This window comes from Didymella exigua (assembly GCF_010094145.1).
Source record: "Didymella exigua CBS 183.55 unplaced genomic scaffold M421scaffold_14, whole genome shotgun sequence".
NCBI classification, from domain to species: domain Eukaryota; kingdom Fungi; phylum Ascomycota; class Dothideomycetes; order Pleosporales; family Didymellaceae; genus Didymella; species Didymella exigua.
In genome coordinates this window covers 642,276-663,673 of record NW_022984788.1, presented here as the reverse complement: position 1 = coordinate 663,673, position 21,398 = coordinate 642,276, and the positions used below count along the sequence as shown (strand labels likewise).

The 21,398-nt window shown below is 53.8% G+C and overlaps 7 protein-coding genes and 1 non-coding gene across 8 annotated transcripts; 1 reads left to right on the top strand and 7 right to left on the bottom strand.

Annotated features, from left to right (window-relative positions):
* Positions 1-3,054: 3,054 nt before the first annotated feature.
* M421DRAFT_392176 (uncharacterized protein) lies at positions 3,055-5,697 on the bottom strand (the record flags this gene model as incomplete). The annotated part of the gene is made up of 1 exon (XM_033590018.1): positions 3,055-5,697. The coding sequence occupies exon 1, from the start codon at positions 5,602-5,604 to the stop codon at positions 3,055-3,057; it is 2,550 nt and encodes an 849-aa protein (XP_033448651.1). The 5' UTR covers positions 5,605-5,697.
* A 16-nt stretch (positions 5,698-5,713) lies between these two features.
* On the bottom strand, positions 5,714-7,220 carry M421DRAFT_420943 (cytosolic Fe-S cluster assembling factor cfd1). Its single transcript, XM_033592659.1, has one exon. The coding sequence runs from the start codon at positions 7,094-7,096 to the stop codon at positions 6,137-6,139; it is 960 nt and encodes a 319-aa protein (XP_033448650.1). The 5' UTR covers positions 7,097-7,220; the 3' UTR covers positions 5,714-6,136.
* A 1,892-nt stretch (positions 7,221-9,112) lies between these two features.
* M421DRAFT_159978 (uncharacterized protein) lies at positions 9,113-9,745 on the top strand. Its single transcript, XM_033587663.1, has one exon. It carries the CDS (start codon positions 9,375-9,377, stop codon positions 9,711-9,713), a length of 339 nt encoding a protein of 112 aa, XP_033448649.1. The 5' UTR covers positions 9,113-9,374; the 3' UTR covers positions 9,714-9,745.
* A 1,742-nt stretch (positions 9,746-11,487) lies between these two features.
* On the bottom strand, positions 11,488-11,578 carry M421DRAFT_t69. Its single transcript has one exon. It is a non-coding gene; the product is annotated as a tRNA-Ser (tRNA).
* Positions 11,579-12,596: 1,018 nt separating this feature from the next.
* Positions 12,597-14,762, bottom strand: M421DRAFT_420938 (uncharacterized protein). The gene is made up of 2 exons (XM_033592658.1): positions 14,586-14,762; positions 12,597-14,369 (listed from the first exon to the last, which is right to left on the bottom strand). The coding sequence occupies exons 1-2, from the start codon at positions 14,728-14,730 to the stop codon at positions 12,856-12,858; spliced, it is 1,659 nt and encodes a 552-aa protein (XP_033448648.1). The 5' UTR covers positions 14,731-14,762; the 3' UTR covers positions 12,597-12,855.
* Positions 14,763-15,315: 553 nt separating this feature from the next.
* Positions 15,316-15,836, bottom strand: M421DRAFT_159945 (uncharacterized protein). The gene has a single exon (XM_033587662.1). The coding sequence runs from the start codon at positions 15,751-15,753 to the stop codon at positions 15,370-15,372; it is 384 nt and encodes a 127-aa protein (XP_033448647.1). The 5' UTR covers positions 15,754-15,836; the 3' UTR covers positions 15,316-15,369.
* An 83-nt stretch (positions 15,837-15,919) lies between these two features.
* M421DRAFT_101206 (glycosyltransferase family 71 protein) lies at positions 15,920-17,898 on the bottom strand (the record flags this gene model as incomplete). The annotated part of the gene is made up of 4 exons (XM_033586613.1): positions 15,920-16,333; positions 16,391-16,798; positions 16,925-17,448; positions 17,883-17,898. 4 exons carry the CDS (start codon positions 17,896-17,898, stop codon positions 15,920-15,922), a joined length of 1,362 nt encoding a protein of 453 aa, XP_033448646.1.
* Positions 17,899-19,162: 1,264 nt separating this feature from the next.
* M421DRAFT_5440 (RNA-binding protein) lies at positions 19,163-21,116 on the bottom strand (the record flags this gene model as incomplete). The annotated part of the gene is made up of 3 exons (XM_033595220.1): positions 19,163-20,781; positions 20,838-20,895; positions 20,952-21,116. The coding sequence occupies 3 exons, from the start codon at positions 21,114-21,116 to the stop codon at positions 19,163-19,165; spliced, it is 1,842 nt and encodes a 613-aa protein (XP_033448645.1).
* Between the last annotated feature and the right edge of the window lie 282 nt (positions 21,117-21,398).

Below are 21,398 nucleotides of genomic sequence, written 5' to 3'. Positions count from 1 at the left end.
GTGTTCACACCCAGGCCACTGGGACGGGGCGACAGTGCAACGCTAGCAGATCTGTCGAAACCGGCTCAACAAGGATTTCATTCCTGAGACCTGCAGCGCCCTTTGCCTTTAGGCTGAACGAGACAGAATTGTGACACTGGTGTGCTTAGGGCAGACCAGCTCTTATAGATCTGGCCATAAGGCTGTGGCGCTTCATCTCGACTCCACATTACTTTGCCTTGCTTCCCACCATTGACGGCGATTATTTGGCCATGGGCGTGAGTGCTGAGACTGTGCCTTGCAATCGTGAACATGGACACGGCGACAGCCTTGATCGGTACTGGCTCCCAAAGTGCAGTCTGGGCATCTCAACTACGTTACGCATCTATCGATCAATTGCGCATCGGTCGACAATCTTGATAATTAGGTTGCGGTTTCAAATACTGTTCCCGTTGCCTGGGCTTCGAGGCAGTCTTGGTCTGGGTTCTGCTTGCATTCTTGTTCCCATCGATCCGTCCGCAGTGCACACAGATCCTTGAGCGATCACGCTACGCAAGCACCGGGCCATGTCCCCGTGGGACGTCCACTCGTAGTGAGTTAAGTCGATCTTGTACGGCAATTTTGCCAAGACTATAGCGGTCACCGAAGAGGCCACCTTCGCTGCCTTTAATAATTAGATTGAGGTGCTGCATTGGTGTGTTGCTATTCCTTATTTAATGCAAGCCACGCACGCAGTCAGACACGTGCGATGTTCATGTCAATGTCAAGCACTTTTCGTAGCTGAACAAACGACGCATCAGCGAATAGCGTGGCTACGGCGATATCGACCGGACCGTTCGCAGGGACTGCGATCGCAAAGGCTGGTTGTACTTTGGCTTCGTTGCACACGTCGCAATGGCGGAGATGAATGCGGGCTGAGCCGTGTTTGACGGAGTACTGCCATCTTGAGAGGTCGGGGCGTAAACGATGTCAACGATGACACCTCCGCTCCTGCTGCAATAGAATGATCAATTACAACACGGTCCCGTCCGGGAGATATTTGATCCATATTACGAATCCAATAATGGGAGAAGATCATAAAGTCGGTGTTAAGCTAGCGAGTTGGTTGAGCTGGGGAAATCTGGTTCCGCAAGGTTGCGGGGACGGCACGCACCTTTGTCCGCTGCACGGTGGATGGTCTCTTCCCTTTACACTCTTAAGCGATGATCAGCTTACGTATCAAGATTACGTCAGGGCTGCACGCGAGTACCGCGAGGAGCATAGTTGGGTGCCCTTTCAACTACCAACGCTTGCAGCATGATTGCTGCCGCGAACTTTCCCGCTGTAGCGGCATCAGCGGCATACAAGTGCAAATTGCCGCAAGAAAATGGTCAAGACTATCGACTAGAATAAGGTTTGGCTAATGCGATGGATATAGCAGTAGTTTCACGTGTCCACGGCCGTTACGGTACGAAGCAGGCAGTAGTGCACTTCGAGAGCCATGTCCAGGGTCTAATCATGCGTGCAGGGTCAAAGATTTGCATCCTGCTCCTGCACGTCACCTCAGACGGATATTCGAATCGAGCGATGGCAGCCAATCATGATTGGCAATTGAAAGCTGCTACCTGGCCAGCTTCATTGGCGCCATGGCTCGTACGAATCACTGCTTGAGCTGTACAACTTTTAGCTGCTCGGGCATGTTCCCAAAGCGATGGATCAAGACGCCACGCCACCAGTCCCTCGCTCAACTCCGACAAGCCCAGCTTCCGTCCCGGAGTCGCCTCCGACGGGCCAGACATCTTCACACAACAACAGACCCTACCCATACACGATTGATAGCCAAGATCCAAATTGCCACATCTAAATCACCGAAGCCCGTTGACTCCGCATCTTTTTGTGCTTCCTCTACCTGCTCATTCTCTCAGCGCTCGTACTTCCGAGATTGATAACTTGGCTCATGAAAGCCAAAGACACTTGACCCAAGTGTTGCCGTAGAAGCGCCATTGTCTGATATTCGCTCAATATCCCTTCCACACGACAAGATGCACTAATGCGATATTTTCATTGATACTTATCTCTGCGTCAAGCAGTAAAGATACCCGCGCTAAACACATAATACAGCTCTTAGCTAAGAGCCAAAAGAAATCGACACAACAGGCTGACTCCATATCAGACGTCGGGATCAAGAACTCGGAAATCACGAAGAGAGTGCCCAAACGGGGCATCTTTCCATCCTCGTACAAACCACCAATCAGTGCAAAACATAACCCCCGCAAACAATCAATCGCCAAACACGTGCAACTCTTAAAGATGCGGGCCTGTGCCGATCATGACCCACCACAACATATCAATTCCAACGCCAAAAACGCTCACGGACGACCCCAAAACGTCAAGCTAGCCAGCTCCCGCATGCACAAGCTCACCTGCCACTCCTGAGCTAGATTGCTGGCATCCAATGACCACCCCAGTTTTACTCAAGACACTCGATAGAATGAGCTTTCAAGCAAACTCCAGGCAGAGCGCCAGTACAAACAGCAAAGCCGTCGCCCCCCAGCCCAAAACTCCTGAGCACTGTGCAGGCGTGCACAAACCATGTTGACAAGGACAAAGACCTGCCGTGCAAACATTCACAGTCCACTCTCTCACAGTGCGCACGATGTACGAGTAAACGTCTGCACTCGCCATTCTCCGTGAGATCAGTGCAATGACCCATGGCTGCCGCAGTGGCACTGTTAATCGCGATCAATCATCGCGCATCTTGGGAGACATCTACCTAATTACTTGGATTCGGATCTGACCTATTTGCGCCGCAGGGTCGGGGGACATAGATTCATTCTAAAGCCAGGAGGCAAAGTGTCAGTGTAAGTGTCACCTCGAAGGATTCTGAGGAAATGGGGATTGGGTGCTGAGTCCGTCACGAAGTGCACGCAGTGATATAGTTCAAGACTCGAGTGCGCATTTTGATTTTGTAGGTTTCCAATTCGCATGCACTCGATCCAGACTAACCAGCCTTGAAATGATGAAAGAGTATGGTCAGAGCCAGTAGATCGCTTCAAGACATCCAATGAGCAGGCCATGCTCCTTACCATCGACTCACTACTTCAAGTTCCTAATGACGGTCACGCTGGACGAATTGACCTTTGGCTTTGTCTTGGATAGTGCCTTCTTCGCTGGTGTCTTTTTGACCTCAGTCTTCGCCTTCTTGTGCACCGGCACCTCGTTCACCTTACCCTTCTTTGCTGGAGCGCTGCACTCCACAGCATCAGCCTTCCTCTTACCAGTAGCCTTGCCCTTCGTCTCAGTCTCTTGAGTACCACCCCTGGGTCCCCTCTTCACGCCCTTGTCACTCCTCTCCTTCCTCTGCTTCGGCCCTGGCTGATTCAGACCATGCTCCTTCACGTGATAAATAACGTCAAGGGCGATGTCGCAGAATTCCTGGACGCCACGGATGAGCTTCAGAGTCCCCTTGCCAGAGATGGAACCGGCTCGCCAGCGATCGATGACTGCGAAGAAAATCTCGTCAACGTCAGCATCCTTTGCTGAGCGTGTGCGTACAATTTCGCCGTTAGAGGAGGAAGGGCTGGGGCGAAGTGCCTGATTACTGACGTTTCCGCCGTGAAAGCCGTAGCCACGACCCATTTCGTCGCCGATCTCGTACTGCACAAACGCCTCCAGCACCATGACTGAAATTGTGTGGAAGTTGATGACTGCGTGAGCTGGCTCGGGGTCGGGCGTCTGCAAAGCTCGTTGTGCGGGGAGGAAGACGTTGAGAAAGAGCTCCATCTCGTTAAGCGCGTGATCCTCTGTAAGCGCGACCTCAGAGCGAACGAGGTTTTCTGAGCTCCCGCTCCCAAGGATGGAGACCTTAGCCATAGGCAGATCATTGGCAGCAGCAGGAGGATGGTAAGTGACTTCGAACTCAGGTAACTTCCAAGAGATGGGCTCGGCAGTATCTTCATCATCGTCGTCTAACAGCTTGATGGCAGAGTCCTGCTTGATATTCGGAATGCGCGGCTTCGGTTGAGCTGCAGCAGACTCCGACATCGAGTTCGAATGGGCTGGCAACTGGGAGCTGGCCAGCATTGGACCGGCAGTGGTAGAACGATGACGAGGTACGCGAGTGGCCAGGGGCTCGTCATCATCGGAGGCCTCCAAAGTGCCCTTGTTTTGTATTTCAGTGATACATCCTGAGCTTACCGAACCCTGAGGTAGAGAGTTTTGGGTTTTTGAAAGATCAGAAGGAGGTGCCTGTGGCATGATCTGATCGAAATGCCAGCCTGAGATCAGCCAAGAAGACTGGGACTGACCGTGCTGCGTAGCCGGAGTGCAAGCAGGGCGCTGCAGATTCGAGTTTTGAGAGACGGAAGAGCTTTGGCGTTGCCAATACGTAGGCGAAGGCGGATAGGAGGAAATGTCTTGAGGCGGCTGAACCGCTGGTACTACCTGTAGAACACTCTGATCTTGAGTGGGCCTTGGACTATGGAGTAATCCCGGTCTTGCTTGCACTGCATTTGCAGTTAGATTACCCGTAGCACACAACTTCTGCCGCTGCTGCCACTGTTGCGCGAGCAGTTGCGTGTTGGCCAACAGATCCGTGCCACCAAGTAACGACGTCTTGTCCTCTGAGCTGTGTCGTCGAATACCGAGAACAGAGTCAACAGAGGAAGATCGCAAATCTTTGCCGTTGTTGGGCTGCATCTGAGAGTCGGTGATTGACTGCCGGGGGTCATGGGCATACTTCTGTTGAAATACGCCAGCATGAGTGACTTGGCCATGTGGGACTTGCGACTGCAGGCGCTCCGACTTGAAGCCACCTCGGAACAACCCAGCCTGAATGGATGGTTCCTGAGTGCCAAATGCAAGAGCCTGGGGCGGGTCATCCGGCATGGCAGCGCTGTCCTCAAACATACTGCGGCCTGAGGTGTTCGCAGAGTCAACGTTTTCGACGCGCTCAGTTACGTTGATACACAGCAAGCTCTCGGATTCGGGTTCTTGCTTGATTGAAGGGGCAGTGGGCACACGAAGATCTGTGGACTTGGAACGGCGCTGAATCTGCATGCTGGGTTGCGCACCACCCTCGTGAAAGTCTTCGTTCGTGAACTCGGCGAACATGTCGTGGTCTTCGTGCTCTTCAATTGCTGGGCCGTGCTTCACTTGAACCTCCGCGCTTTCGAGATTCACAGTATCTTGGAGCTGTATGGCACGAGAATGATTGACGATGTGGGAAGAGGGGGTTGGAGCTTCAGAAGGTTGAGCAGTCACCGTACGCGAAGACACCTGTCGTATCAATTCCTGTTCCGTCTGTTCAAGCTCTTGCACCGTATCAGACATATGATCACTATCTTCCCCGCCCTGTTCTACTGCGAAACGCTGGACTGGCTGACTGCACTTGTGCGGAATAGCAGGCTGACAAGTATAGTCTTGTCCAGTAGCCTCGTAAGGTCCCGGTAGAGGTGGCACAGAGTCGTCTGCAGCCGCTGAACCGTTGTGGATGGCTTGCTGTAGAGAGGTACCGCAATGCTGCTGCTGGGGATGGTTATGGCTATCACCCATGCCGTCGAAGCGCGCAATCGAACCCGGAGTCCAATTACTGGAAGGCTGTCCGCGGCTCAAGAGGCTGCGCATAGAGTTCGCGAATCCCGCCATCGTCGCTCAAGTGGATGTTAAAAGTTGCTCGAAATCGTGATGTGGTGGGGTCGCTGGAGATATCGAGGTGTGAAGAGCACAATTAGCGGTTGTGGGTAGTAATGGGGGTGACGGAATTTCTTTATGTAGGTCACTGGGAGGTAGTGATCCAATTAGAACTCACTGAAACAGATATTTGTGGGCTTCTTTTACCTATAGGCAGCAGATTGCCGCTCTCTCACCTACTCGCGAACGCAGCGCAAGCCGAGCGCGCACCCAAACACTGTGGCATAGGATCATGAGGACGGGTGAGCTCGGGTAGCTCATACGTCGGTGTGAAGAGACAGAATGAGCCTGACGTACCTGCCGCGCTAGGGCTTCTCTCACTGCTACCACCAGGTATATCCCGACTTGCACGAATAACATCATGCTGTGAGTGTCAGAAACGAATGGCTCTGATAACAGTGTGGAGATGTCGAAGCACCGTTGGAACGAGGCGTGGTATCATTGCTCAGCACTTGTAGTCGTCCAGGTTCTTGCTCATGCAAGCCCTCTAATACCCTCTAATATCTACCAACAGCCTCTTAGTGAACCCATCAAACAACGGCGCCAGCGAGCAGTCCCTATACTTGTCCACGAACAAGCCCTCGCTCGACCCCCCTGTCGCACCATTACTGCTCATATCCGTATCCTCGATGACTGTGCCTTGAGGATAAACCGGTCTCGCACCCTCTTCCACCAGCATAACAAACGCAGGATCAATTGGCACTGATCCTAGGAACGGAACCTCGAAATCCCTTGCCATGATCTCTCCACCGCCCTTGCTAAAGACGTTCGTGCACTCGCTGCAATTTGGACACACAAAGCCCGCCATATTCTCCACAACGCCCAGAACTCTTATCCCCGTCTTCTTGCAGAAGTTCAACTCTTTCTTGACATCTGATATGGAGATCGCTTGCGGTGTGGTAACGACGACAGCACCAGCGAGCTGGTTCGGCGGCGCCGTAGGACTCGCGACTTGTTTAAGGAGCGTCTCGAGGAGCGAAATGTGTTCATCTGAAGTACCCGGCGGGGTGTCGATGAGGAGGAAATCAAGTTCGGGCCAGAGCACATCGGTGAGGAATTGTCGCACCATGGCGGTCTTCTTGGGGCCGCGCCAGATGACGGCGTCGCTGCGGTTGGCAAGGATGAAGCCTAGCGACATGCATGATAGTGCGCCAATACGCTGCCCTTGTGCGTCTGCGTCGCCATTTGCGGATGTGCTCTTTGAAGAGAGGGTTTGCGCTTCGTGGACGTCGACGGGTATCCAGCCGCCTGGCGCCTGGCGGACTTTCTTCTCTTCGATACCAAAGAAGCGCGGTATCGAGGGACCGGTGAGATCGATGTCGAGGACGCCCACGGAGTGGCCTTGTAGCGAGAGCGTAAGGGCGAGTTGGGTTGTTACACTCGACTTGCCTACCCCGCCTTTGCCAGACAGGATAAGAAGGATGTTTCGTACATTCTCGAGAGGCATGGTGGCGTGCATCAGTCGGGGGCGCAATTTGGTATGAGAAGAAGGTGTCGGTGAGAGAAACGCGAAAAGTTGCGCATTGTGTGAAGCGTGACGTGAGTGTTGTGGTGCTTGATAATCATGGGTAGAAGAGTGGCGGCGGAATCGGAGCACTAGCGCAGCGAGGTTATCTTGACCTGGGCAGAATACCTTTCGCATTCATCGTAAGTCGATTTCACAGCAGCAGTATCCCCCGATCGCGTTCATTGTAGGAGAACATGCATTGGTTGTACATAAATTAGATCCTCCATACAGCCCGAACTCCACCGTGCAGAAACATTGGACTAAGACATGTGAGATATAACATATGGAACTCCGGCCTTCTTCATCTTTATCAATGCATCGTTTCTCCTTCTCAACGCGCGCTTACTTACACTGCGAGCGCTCCAAGACCTCACTGCAGGTCTGGTCGCTGCAGGGAGTGTTGCAAGAAGTGCTGACAGCGAGGTAAACGTAAGGCTGGCCAGCAACCTTAAACTGCTTGGAGAAGTCTTTTGCGTTGTAGTTGTCGGCCCTAAAACCGGCACGGCAGGCGCAGTAGTACTTGCTTCCACCAGTGGTGGCACAGCCGGTAGTGATGTCGCAGAAGTTCTCGGCCGGGTTGAACGGGTTGCAGGTGTTGGGGCAGATAGTGTCAAGGGTATCGCCAGTGTAGTCGCCAGCTGGGCTACCAGGGTGAGATCCGCCACCAGTCTGCTCAGGGTATGGCTGAGGCTGGTAGTAAGTCGCGAGCGTGGTAGGCTCAGAGGGGACAGAGGTAGGCTCGTCAGGAATGGAAGTTGGCATATCAGGAACACCGGTAGGGCCAGTGGGCCAGGAAGGAGCGGAACTGTTGCCCTGGGGGTACCAGACGCTCGAAGTGTAGTCGGCGTAAGGAGCGTCTGTGGTCTCATCTCCGTAGTAACCGTCCTTGGCGGAAGTGGTTTGGTAAGGCTCCTCAGTGGTCTTGTAGCCGCCCTTGCGAGTGTAAGTGTAGGTAGGCCTGGCAGACTTGGTTGCGTAGCCATCAGTAGAGGTCTTGGGCTTGTAGCAGCTCTTGGGACACTTTGGCTTGGGCTTGGGGGCAAGACTGGGCTTCTTGGGGGCCCCGCTAATGTCGTAGAGCCAGTCAGGAATGGAGCCGTCTTCTCCGTCGTAACTGCTAGAATCCTCGTCATCTGAGTAGGCGGGCTGCGGGTAAGCAGCAGTCTGAGGCCAGTTGAAGACTTGACGACGGACAGCGCGGAGGATCGAGCGAACCTTCTTGAATTGAGGGTAGCTCTGATCAGGCTCAGGGTAGTACTGAGGCTCAGCCTTGTAGTCTGGAGTAGGGGCTGGGTAAGGCTCTTTCTGGTAGGGGTCCGCGGCGTATTTAGGAGAAGGAGTGGGGTCCTCTTTGGGGTAAGGAGTATATTCAGGGGTGGGCTCATACTCCGGGTATGGCGTAGTCACGGGCTCTTCCTGGTAAGGGTCCGCGGCGTATTTGGGAGAAGGAGTGGGGTACTCTTTGGGGTAAGGAGTGTATTCAGGCGTGGTCTCCGGGTATGGCTTAGCCACGGACTCATAATCAGGATACTTAGGAGTAGCAGTAGGTTCGTAAGGACTCGAATCGTAATCGGGAGTCGAGGGGGGATAGGAGTCGTCCTCAGGAAGGCACCAGGCTGGGCACTCCTCGTCGTCATCGTAATCATATCCTGGGTTCTTGACCGGGGGCTTACCACCCCGGTAGGCATTGTCATCCTCGCCGTCGTAGATGCCGTTATCCTCACCCTCCCAGCCAGGGGGCTGAGCAGTGGGGTCGTAGTAGGGGCTGTTGGGATCGTAGATGCTGTTGGGTTCGTAGGGGCCAACGTAGGGATTGACGCCGATGGGCAGGACAGCACTGCCTGCAAAGAGTGGCGTGGGGGTCACAATGATGGAATTCGGGTCCGAGGCGACAGGAGCGGCGACAGGAGCGATGACAGGAGCGGCGATAGGGACGGCGACAGGAGCAGGTCCAGCCGCTGCAATCGCATCGACAGGCGCGGCTGCGGGCGGAATGTTGGCAACAGGAGCAGCAGCCAGAGGAACAGCCACTGCAGGGTCAGCTAAAGGCGGAGCGGCGACAGCAGGGCCTGCGAAATCGTTAAATATCCCCTGACCCTGCTGGGGCTGCTGGACAGGTATCGCGACCGGCTGTACTGCCTCGGGAGCCAGTTGCTGAGGCGGTGCGGCTGCAATACCGGCTGGTGCCGCATCGAGAGCTGGGGGCTGAGTAGAAGGGATGAAAGCGTTGACTGGAATCGTGTCAGTCTCTAATACTTTCCAGCCGTCTGGACCAAAGCTGATGGCAGTTCCTGTCGTGCTGCCAGCGCCAAAAGGTGCCACGGACGTAGGCTCATTGAACACCACATCCGCAGTCCCAGTTGGAAACTCGGAAAGATTAGGCAGTGGTACAATGACGTCGGGGGAACCTAGCGCTAGGTCTTCTTCAGGTGGGTCATTAATACCTGGGGCTACTGGAGCAGTATCTGCACCCGCAGCTGGTACAAGCTGCGCATTCATGCTATGCAGGAGCATAGCTCCTACCACGAGGGACTTCATCTTGGTGAGCCCTCAATGAATTCAAAGGAGAGACAGTGGAAATGAGTGTGAGTGTCTAAAAGAGTGACTGAAGGAAGGCTTGGCTAGACATTGTGCCAGCTTCGACGCACTTGAAGATATAGATGGTGAGCTTGAATTCTTGGAAGCCAGATCAAAACAAACCCCACTGCTTTTAGCGCCATCTTCAAGAGGCAGCGGAGCCTTCCAAGCTCTTTTGGTGGTGCGTAAAATCCAGTTGAGGTGGCGACGACTAGGAATGTAGTACAAGAGGTTATAGCTGCGTTCTGACCTCCCGTTTCCGCATTGGAATGCGCGTACCGCAAAGCGCATTGGCAGGACACTTCTTGATGCGCATGTTCCGCTCGAACAGAGAAGATGAAGCTGCCGGTGCCTTGCTGCGGCATTGTACGTGACCCCTGGCCCATTCCGCCCATCAGGTGCTTCATGCGGCTCTTTTCACGGGTTATGATACTCATACGCCTCTGGACAAATGAAGCAGGCTGCCCTTTTGCTGTATTTTCGGTCCGATTGAGACTGCGTCCTTCAGGGTGGTGGTTTGATGATTGCGGCAATTACCTTGTGATAGATAGAGTCTAGTAGGTATCCTGATCGACTCCTTGATGTTATCGGGACGCTGTCACTGCTGCTGTGTTCTTGCGTCAGCAATCTCAGAGTGCGCTGGCCTAACATTCCCGTAGACGATGTGATTATCTGTAGTTTCAATGCAATTTCATCAATTCGCTCTCCACATGCGATAACTCGCCTCAGACCATCTTCTCGGCCCCTGCAGATGTGTCGAACCGAGTGCGGGTAGCCATGCGGCCTTGAGCGAGGCATTCGAGAACGGGCGCCGCGCCGCGAACACAGGGATGGCCCGTTCCTTCGTACACGGTATGATATGAGTCGAATCTGAATTCCGATAATGGAGCAGTCATGAGATTTCTAGTCGGAGTAGCTCACGATGCGCTCATGTCCACGTGGCTGAAGCAGAGATTGGTGTTGATAAGAGTAGGAAGAGATGTCTCCCGTCACCACAAAGTTTAGCGTCGACGCGTTGTGCTCACGCCTACTTTCTCATCTGCGCCTCACAACTTCCGCAGCAAAAGAGCAATCTCCTCGTAGCGTATGTTGGAGGTGCTCAGCCGCATCATGCTGCTCTTTGATTGATTTCGGATGGACAGAACTCTTACATGTTGTTGTATTCAATACAAACACATCGATCCAAGTTCAACAGCTCGTAGACATCCCACGGTTCAAGCCTTGCTGCTCCTGTATCTTTGTCAGCAATAAATTCCCATACGCTTGCCTGTTCCACGCAAGCGGGACGCTACGCTCTGGTAGGCTTGCACTGTCCGCGAGCTTCTGATCTTGCTCGCCATGCCACGTTCTAAAGCTGCTCGCATGTATAAGCTTGAGTGGTTACGCAGTACACGCTCCGCCTTTTCCCCATGAGCTGCTCGCGTGTCTCCTTTCTGCCTGCTGCTGAGCAAACCTGCAGACCAAGTCACTTCAGTAAGAACAACCTCAACAGTGTGCCACTCGCTCTGGGGTGAAGTGCCCAGGAAGCTGTTCGAAGTAATTATGAGTGCTCAGCGTCCGCCCAAAAGCACGCTAGCAGAACCTTGCACCCAGAACTTCAAGAATTTTAACGCCTCATTCCCCTTCTCCATCCACTGCTTTTCTGGAGCTGCAAAGAAAGCTGCCTGCTCAACCTCTGCATGCCATCGCTCTCCACACATGTGGGCACCAAACTTCAACGCCCGCCCTGTAGAGCACCACGTAAGACAAAAAATCGACACCTGTGTGATTCGAACACACGCTCCCGAAGGAAATGCCTTACCATGAATAGCAGGGCATCGCGTTAACCACTCCGCTACGGATTTCCGTTAGTAAGCGTAATTGTGGTTCTTCTCGTGGTGAAGACATACCCAAAGTGCCATGATTGGTTGTGATTGGCTGATGGAAGAGTGGGTTGAAGGCTGGGCTTATATAGCAAGTGACACTGATGCAGAGACGCGGGAAGACGGTGTAAATGTGTTGAACGGTGGGCTTGCATTTGTGTGGAGACGTCTAATAGCTCCCCCGTATGGCAAGTACAGGAAGCGAGGTGGGGTTGGAGGGACCATGCAGGTGCATCAGCGAACGGCATCTTGGCAGCTTCGGCAGGGCTGTGATCCCTCAAGCATCACCCGAACCACATCTGATCCCAGTAGCTGTGATTCAGCATCAACTCTTAAGCTCGTAGCATGCTTTGGCCGTCTCTGTTGTTCGGCATCCAAGAAGGCCCCTAAGCAACAACAGTGGCAGGACACTTCCCCACAGTCGTCCAAGCTAAGCTCGCTCTCACACTCCAGCACACTCGCGACCAGCGTCATAATGAGCGACATCTTACGTACCAACTCCGCAGTGTACGCTGCGCAACTCCCGATCGTCTTCGCAACCTCCTGCCACTTTCGCATCATGGTCCATCCAATCACACCACCAGCGACGTCGGACTTCTCCAGCCATCAGCAGCTGATCATCAGATAAGATAAATTTTCTCAATGCAGCGAATAAGATGACGTCGCAAGACGACCTCGCTTGCGCCATCGCCGATCTGACCCGAAGGATCTCCACCCAATGCCTGGCGTGCCGTTTGGGCGGTGAGGAGGTGCAGTCTGTGCTTCAGAGGGTCGTGTGATTCGTGCAAACGGTGACTCGAGTGTCTGGGCTGTGAAGGCTTGATGGTTTCACTTGGGCGCCTGAACGGGTTCCGGAAGGTGAGTGTTGCGATGGGCTGATCGCGAGAGTGGCGAGGCAGCAACATCTTCATATGCTCATGTCATCGATGCACAAGTGTCGGTGCGTTATCCATTAGGTTTGGTTTATGTGGAGACACTGCTTCAAGCGACACGATAGATAATTGTAAGATTATGGCATTCATTCATTGTATCTAATTGCGCATAGCTGAAATGAGGACTGTCGCAAGTCAACTCTTTGAAAAGACGGGGAGGAACGGAATGAACCTTGGATCAGCGTAGCCATACATAACCAACGTGAATGCATTCATGTGCATACATGCGCTCCCCGTGCTGTACGGCCAGGTCACGTAAGGCAACTAAAAGGGTATCAACACTGACTGAAAGGGGGCAGGAAAATCTATGGAAATGCAGCGCAATGTTCTACAGCTCCATGGGAATTGGAAGGTCGTCCTGGGAGGGATGAACGGCAGGCGAGTGGGTGGCACGGCGGCGCTCTTCGGCAGCAGCGACCAGCGGTGCATACTCGCCATCAGACTCGCGCGGCTTCAGAGGGCCTCTGCTGTTCTGCATGGTCGTGATGATATCTGCGGCGTCGATCTCCATGGCGCTGTACACACGCGGCTCCATGGTAAATGTGTCGCGTCGACCATCAGAAAGCATGGGCCGCAAAGTCCGGAATACAGAAGGATCATCCATTGGGATGCGTCCATCAAGAAGTGTGAACGTCTCACTGCAGCCAACGGATCGCTTCCCGGGAATGGGAGATGCGCGGCTGATGTTCATGTCAATCTGCGAGACGACTGGTGGCTCCAATGTGTCTATTTTGGGGCTCCTAGGCCCTGAGTTGCGCCTTGATCGAGGGCCTCCCTCCTCGCGAAGCTGTGCGACACGCAGACACCAGGCTCGTCTCGCAGGATTGGTCTGACATTCGTCGCAACCACCAGGCAAAATGAGTTTTTTTTGCTGCACAGATGTACCGCTCGAAACACGCGAGAGGGGCGCAAGCTCGGCCTCGGCCAGTAGCTTCTCTCGGGCGTCTCGGCAGACGCAGTGGCCTCCGTTCTCGCAGAAGCCACACGAATCGTGGATCTTCTGATCATCATCGAGCAACGCTGTCGAAGGTCGCCCAAATCCAGTGAAGTCAATTTCCTCTGGTTCGGACGAAAGGGTGAGCTGGACGTCGGTTGTCGAGCGATTGTTCCGGCGTGGCAATGGAACGGCGGGCATGAAGGGTTGGTCCATCATGTTTTCCAAATCCTTCATATCCTCTTCCATTCTGTTGATGCAAGCGCAATTACCAGGCTGGCAATTAGAGCAGCCGCCAGGGACGTCATCAGAGATAGGCGTGCCAAACCCAGGGAAGCTGCTGACAGAGTGACGAGCCGGGGAGCTGTGAGATGCAGGAGGTTGGTATAGGGTCGCGGTGGCATCGTTGCGGCCGTTGATCTGGCTGGTGGGTTGACCGTTGTCGTTCTGTTGATTGCGTAGCACTGTATCGTGCTGCTCTTTCCAGTAGTCGCGCTCTTCCTCAACCTGTTTGGTGTAGTTGCACTGATCCTCTAGCGCCCGCCTCGCATCGTGCAGCTGCTTGTGTAGATTATTGATGTCGTTGAGCAGATCGTTCTTCTCCTCGTTGTGCTTCTGCTGCATCTGCTCGACCTGGTCGGCCAACTCTGTCACCTTGGCCGCCTTGCGAGCGCGAAATGCTCGCTGCGATTCCCGATTCTGCGCCTTGCGCTTAGAGGCAGGCTCATCGGTGGCAGGCTTGCGGCCAGGCTTTGGCCTCGGAGGGATGACATAGCTCCGGCCTGTGGGACCAACGGTAGGGCCGCCCGCTGCTGGAGTGCAGGGGCCGCCGCTGCTAGATGTGGAAGACGTCGTGGCAACAGTGCCAGGAGAGGTTGCTGTGCATAAGGCAGGCGTGGGAACGAGAGCTGGCGGAGTTAGCATTCGAGTCTGTGCAGACTGAGATATACGGATCAGAACAGGTTAGCGGAATGCCAGACCCCGCACATCAGCGCTGGACCTGCCAGTTAAGCAGCCACCATGCAGTGGAGGGAGAAGGTCAATATTGGTGGCGACGTGCTAGCTCCCATAGCTATGGGATGTGGCGGGGCGGAGGTGCAAGCAGAGCGCGGGGATATACTCACTGCGGGCGTTGGACTGGCGGCGAGCAGATTCTGCAGCCGGGCTGTAGAAGGACTGTGGCGAGCTGTAGTCGGCGGGTGAGCCAGCACTGCTGTGGTGGTCAGCTGGAGGCGTGAGGGCGGCAATGCCTTGATCGTCAGAAGACATGTCGAGTTGGCGGCGTTAGGCGCGGTTCTTTCCTGTGAGGTTATCAGATCGTTTGTTATCTGATTTCGGAGATCCAGCACCAGGTCATCCGACCTTTGCCGAATGCGAAGTCGGCGTAGGCGGAATTCACCGCTAGCTTGCACCAGCTCAACATCACAACCATTGTTGAGCTGAGAGCCCTGTGCATGCTGTGATAATTGCTCGTGACTTGCAGCTGACTTGCTCGTATAGTCTCGGAGCTCCTCTCAGGCGTAGCATTGTCTCTCGATGCGGTCGCTCCTGTGCTCGAGAGTGGGTTTCCACGAGGCAGACTTGTCGAGATTTAGGTCAGTTTAGAGTGATATTGCTAATAGTCAGGGGCGCCAGCTTAGTGAGGCTTACGTACGCTATCTCATCTTCGAGATGATAACTATGGTAACGCGAAGTTTTGAATGCCCAGGCGAAGGGCTCTTGGACAGCGCTCTGCGCCAATTCGCTTTATGCGGATCACTTTCAAGCAGTCAGATAAATTGCATGTTAAACCGACCTTGAATACTGCGCACTCGGACGATCGAGTGCTTGAGCGCTCCCAAGGTCACTTAAAACATGAGGTACCACGCCATGGTCCTTGTTGGCCGGACGAAGAAGCCAAAGCGGCGCTTATAAGTGCTCTATCTTTCTCATCCCACGCGACGGCGACTTTCCATCGAGTCCTGTGCATTGGTTCATCCCGAAGAAAAGATTCTCTTGGCAGACACGATCCGCACTCTCAAAAATGCCCCTAGCCCCAGACCCAAGGCAGTGGCAAAGTCGAAGCATATTTATGCAGGCGCTAAGCGGGCTCGCCGGTGTCGAGATCACAGGAGGAGGATGGATGCTTGTTGGTCTGGGTGCTAAGAGAAGATTTGTTGGAATCGGCGCGAATTGATAAGGCATCGATATCATCGTAGCCGTTGTACACAGACAATGACGACTTGATTTAATGCTGGATCGGAATAGAGAATGAAGTCCGGACTGGACACAACCATACATGAGACGAGGCATTGAACACGGTTGTAAGCGGCAGGATGCTTCGAGAATGACGTTTGATTGAAACAGCCAACAACGGAGGCAGGCTTTCCGAGCCTGTGGACATTCAGGTAAGGTGTCGAGCGTGACGTAGTCCTCATGGATGACGGACAAAAATGGAAACTCTTGTCACAATACATGTCTACGCCAGGGAGTCAGAACCATTGACTGCTAGAAATACCTCCGTGTAGTATACTCTTAGACTCGCACAAGTCTCACTTACACCGTCGATTCTACAATATTCCTCGAGCACGGCCTTCCACATCCTTCGATCGACATCATACCCAAACATTTCCACAATGCCCTTCACCTCACCCCACAACCTCGTATACTTCCCATCCTTCCTCTTCGCCGTTGATTCATTCATGTCCAAGATCTTCTTCGGGTCTAACTTATCCATATTCTGATGGACAAACAACGGCTTCGGTTCTTCCGCCAGTTCATCAAAACCATCCCATTGATCATTGCCATGTATATGGCTCTTACTCGGCGGTCTGTAAACAAAGTCGCTTCGCGGATCCATCTGCGCTAGTCCACTCAACCGATACTCACCCCCCTCAAAGTACCCTATTCCTGCAACACTGGTCTTGACCTAGTACCACGGCAATCCGACAGCTATGGTGGCTTGCGCGAACGTCTCCTCGTCGCCTGCACCGTGCGAGCCTTGGAGAAAGAGCGGGTAGTAGTAGTCCGGACCGTGATAGTTGTAGTACACCATCATGAGTAGACTCTCGCAATGGATGGCTTTGTTGAGAAGTATGTTACTGCTTTCTGTGGACGGGCGTGCGGAGGGGGGTTCGTGCGGGCTACAGGTGATGTGGTAGTAGTGCTCTGATATTTTAAGGCCGAAGAGGTCGGGCCACAAGACGAGGCCGTGGGTTGTATATGGTGGCGTGATCAAGGGAGATGTTGGGTTGTGCGCAGGGAAAGCGTCGATGTCGAGGAATGAGGCGTGTTGGAAAGAGGAGAAGAGGATGGCGAAGGGTTTGAATTGGTAGCTTGTTGTCACGGTTAAGACGAACTTACTCAAGGGAGTAAAAGGTGGACCTTTTGCTCCGCGACACTTGTTAGTGCTCGAGCGTTTGGTGCTCTGTCGTATATCTCAGAAAATTTGAGGGTCGTATTCCGTCCAGTTGTCGATGAAAACTTTGACAGGAAGTTGACAGCCAGTGCGCCGCAGCATGCGGAGTGATACAAGCAGGATTGGCATGTACTTCGCATTCGCAGTCGTCACAATGCCTTGTGCATCCTTTGCGAATGTGAGCTGCGGTGCAAGACGTTTTGCAGAGGTACGCATAAGATAATGTGATCTCATCACACTAATCTCTTGCTCTTCCGTGAAGTTGACCAGTCTTGAAAGAGGGGTCTTGGAGATAGCAAAAGGCTCAAAGGTAGTCTCCTGACTGGTCGGGTGCCCGTCTTTAATTTCTATGTGCGCAGTGCGAGGTCGAGCATCTTCGGGAGCCATGGCAAGGTCAGTCCGGAAATTCTCGATGCCATGGCTGAATGTTGATTTTAGGGCAGTGAGGTTGGATGAGCTTATGCCAGTTTTTGTACTGACCCATTGAGATACTCTAGACGTGGTAACGCCGTCATGAGTCCGGTTCTGCACGAAGATGCAGTAGATGACCAGGACGATGGGTATGGGAATCAGTCGCAACACCGCAGATGCTTTGGAGATAAGCGTTACCTCGATGCGCAATTAGAAACAATGGGCGTTTGTCGATCAGAAAGCGTCGCAAGTACCGAAAGTGACGTTGAAGCATACATATGGCCGAGACGGTATGGCCGAGACTTCTGAATCCGCGAGGGTCACGGCCTGTTGTTGTGAATTCAAGGTCGTATTGCACTACGCGGAGCCAAAGTTCACTGATAGGAAACCAGCCTGCCGGATCATTGAGGAGGATATCGAGCACTTCATTATCCTAATTTTTCGTCTTGGCTCGCCGCATACGTGCCATCTTACTGTGATATTTTGAGCTACGTGTAGTTGTGGTTCAGCCTCAGCTTGGGTGGCGTCTTTGTAAGCGCAATGACTATCCTCATAAAGGCAAGACCTGTGGTACATAGCTGATGCAACATGAGACTAATTGGACACTTGTAGCGGTGGCGACAGCTCATGTTGCAACCGTGTGATTGTGGTGTTTTCGAATCGCGATCGAGGTTGGACTGTACCGGTATGCGGTGAAAACTTGGCGCGCCTTTTCCGGGATGCAGAATGGGTACCTTGTGAACTTGGGCTTTAGCAGATGTCGAAACTGCTTGACTGTTGGAAAGTGTTTGGCATCGGGTGTGCTAGCAACGGCAGCGACTGAGCACCCTGCAAGCCATCTCACGCCATACAACTCACGATGGCTTCCTACACTTTAGCAGCTGCTCTACGTTCGTCGTCACTCAGACTGAAGAGGCTTATGAGGGGTATTACTAGAGGGGCGAGACTTGATAGGATCTACGTGATCGCCAGCCATGACACAAAGGAGGGAAACTTGCGCATTTTCACCTTGATCGAAAAGGGTTGTGGGTGTAGGCTTCAGCCAGACCGCCTGAGCTAGGCCATCATTTCGCACACATACGCCGGACAGGTGAACGCAGCAGTAAACAAATATTCAGATCACCACAGCAATATGCGCAAAAGACGAACATGCTTCTTACATTCTGAATGGTACATTCTACTGCATGTATGTGTACTCAGATGGCAATTTGAAGAGCGGAGAATGCACAAAGACGGCTGACTGAGAACAGCGGCAAGCAAGTAGTGAGATGAAAAGGTGGGTTTGACATGCAGAGACTTGAGGCCAGGATGCAGAACACACCGTTCACCATGAGACATTGTAAGACGAGCTGAAATCGGGAATGGAAGAATATTGAATGATCGACCAAGGAAACCGATATCCTTCCAGCGCCTCGCTACCACCCACCGCGCTATGCCAGCAAAAAGGAATGAGATCGAATAACATGCAAAGCGAATTGAGTAATTCAATTCGCAATTATTCGAAAAACAAAATCGCATGAACACGAATAGCTTAAGGAAGAGGACAGACTGACAGATCCAAAGCTCCAATCAGCCCCTGTTGCCGCCGCACAGCCGAACCTGTACTTTTGTTGCAAATCCACCCCGGAACACCACCGTCCGCTAAGGTATCAAACTCCATCGCTTGAAGTCCCCATTCTATACGCACACCGACCATTTCCATGCCAGGTAGCCCGCAAATGCCACGAGATCTTAACCATTTCTGAATGACGAACTCCCCGAATTCAATCTTGCCCGCGCCAGCCTTTCCGAAAAAACCGTCCAATACCAAATCGCTTGTGCAGATCCAAGGATGCATATGACAAGTTGCTGAAGAGCTCCGAGGGCATGTATGATACCTTATATACGAGTGGCTTACGCCGGCGACTTATTGGCCGAGTTCGAATTGTTGCGACGGTCATCATTCATCGACAGCGAGTTGAAGCCAGTAGAAAGGAAAGAGAATGGATCGCCGCCACCGTTGGGGGCGCCCTGGTTAGGGTAGTTGTCAGCAGCGCTGAAGGCAGCCTCGGCAGAACGGCTGTCGAAAGGAGTTGAGTGTATGCCGCCGTTCTGGGAGTACTGAGCGCCCATAGGAGGGTAGGGGCTCGCAGCACCCATGCCAGAGGGCAGCGCATACTGGCTGGAAGGGCCACCGTACTGCTGAGGAGGGAAGCCACCCTGAGCGTAGCCAGCAGGACCATAGGGTCCAGCGCCAGGAGTACCACCCATGGAAGGAGGGCCCATGCCAAAGCTTGAGGGTGTGTCCATAGGCGAGGGGAAGGCGCTGTCAGCGACAACGGCAGCTCCCGCGCGGCTCGCGCCGCAGCGCAGACAAGCCGTGTTCTTGGCGAAGTTGTGGTAGCCGCAGCCATTTTCGCCACACTTCCAGTCACCAGCACGGAAAGGAACGACGCCGGTACCTCCGCGCATGTGACCACCGCCCATGCCGTGTCCGTGTCCGTGACCACCAATATGATGCTGGGGAGGACCCATCATGCCGGGATGACCGTAACCGTAACCACCGCCGTATCCACCCATAGGATCACCACCCTGAGGTCCTTGCTGCATAGCCGGGAAGGAGCAGCGGAAGCACGCGGTACGACGCTGGAAGTTGGAAAACCCGCATGAGGGACAGTTCCAGTCACCTGGGCGAGGCCTGTTCTTGCTGGGAGGGAAGGGTGTAATGATCTCTGCAGCGCGGTCGAGGACTCGACTTGAGGAAGGCGAGACCTCGATGGCCTTCTCATTGAGGGCGCGGCCGTTCATGCAGAGACTCTCGGCAGCCTCTTCGTGGGATGAGAAAATGGCGAAACCAGTACCGGTAGGCTTGTGCTGATCGGGGGTGCGCAGCGTCCAGAATGCAATTGGACGACCGCCAAACTGAGTAAACCAACTTTCGAGTTCGGACTGAGTGGTGTCGTGGGGGAGACCGCTCATATGAAGGACCTTGCTGCGCTCGGAAAGGAAAGCCCGAACGTCGGCGCGAGCGTCCATGGGCTTGGTGAGCACGTCGGGGTGCTCCTGGGGCGGCTGACTCTTGCGGATAAGGCCACGCAGTACTCTAGCGAGGGTTACAGCCTCTTCCATAGCCCGCCTTGGCGAGGCGGGGGCGAGGGCCTGCAGGTGAAAGGGGAGATTGTGCTTGATAGGAGCTGATGACTGCACAGGCTCGACCTCAAGAGCAGCACAAATATTAGTCAACGCACTCGAGCCGAACGGCAGCGACTCGGGGTGGTGTGCTTGCCAGCGCTGGTACTCAGTGCGCAGATCAAATGTACGAGAGTGTTGAAGGTATGGAGGCAGGACAACGGCCTTATCGCGGGCCTCACGGGGCAGCTGGACACGCAAGTCCCACGAATCGAGCGTCACAAAGGCAAATTCGTAGTTTTTGGGGAGGATGTGCTCCTGTGCGAATGCATCAAAGCGGTTGATGGCGTCCCGGAACGAGCCTGCGTTACGGACCTGGTCCCAGGTCAGGGTGGTCAAGCTTGCTGCAGGTATACGTCAGCCAATTGCGGAGTCGAGCTGCTGGAAGAGGACAACTTACTGCACAATGCAGTGATGGGAGTGTTGACGGGTTTCACAAGTACGCTCTCGCGGTGAAGCTGACAGCATGCATTAGCAGCTGCGAGCGCAATGGCGGATGCGGTGGAAGCGGTACCTCTTCGCAAGACTTTGCGTCCAGCAGGATCCAGCCAAGCTCGATGACCTCGGCAGAGTCCTTGGTCACATATACGCCGTGCTCGTCACACGTCGTAGCAACGTGTATCACGACATAGCGGTCGAGGTTCTGTGCCTGCGGCGTGGGGGTGGGTTGGGAGGCCATTGTTCACAGGATTGCTGAGGGGACCAGCTGCTCTGTTATCTTCTCGAAATGATGCGTGGGGCGTGGCTGCACTCAGCTGCGAGCTGACGTCGGGTGAGGGTAGGGAAGGAGCGTTTGCTTGGGCCTGGATGTGAAGGAAGGCGCGTGGACGTCAGCGGGCAGGTGGATGAGGAGCACCTGGTGAGGGGAGCTTCAAGCTTCGCGGAGGTGAAATGGGCGGTGGAGTCTCTGGAAATAGAGACGAGACAAGGCAGAAGATCTCCAGGTGAGATGAGACAGGGA

What these genes read in the sequence shown, in the direction of transcription:
- M421DRAFT_420943 (XM_033592659.1), bottom strand. Translation starts at nt 7,096, where the DNA reads ATGCCTCTCGAGAATGTACGAAACATCCTTCTTATCCTGTCTGGCAAA.
- M421DRAFT_159978 (XM_033587663.1), top strand. Translation starts at nt 9,375, where the DNA reads ATGAAAGCGTTGACTGGAATCGTGTCAGTCTCTAATACTTTCCAGCCG.
- M421DRAFT_420938 (XM_033592658.1), bottom strand. Translation starts at nt 14,730, where the DNA reads ATGTCTTCTGACGATCAAGGCATTGCCGCCCTCACGCCTCCAGCTGAC. An exon ending in CCGCCAGTCCAACGCCCGCA is followed by an intron (nt 14,370 to 14,585) that starts GTGAGTATATCC and finishes TAACTCCGCCAG; the next exon opens with CTCTCGTTCCCACGCCTGCC.
- M421DRAFT_159945 (XM_033587662.1), bottom strand. Translation starts at nt 15,753, where the DNA reads ATGCCTCGTCTCATGTATGGTTGTGTCCAGTCCGGACTTCATTCTCTA.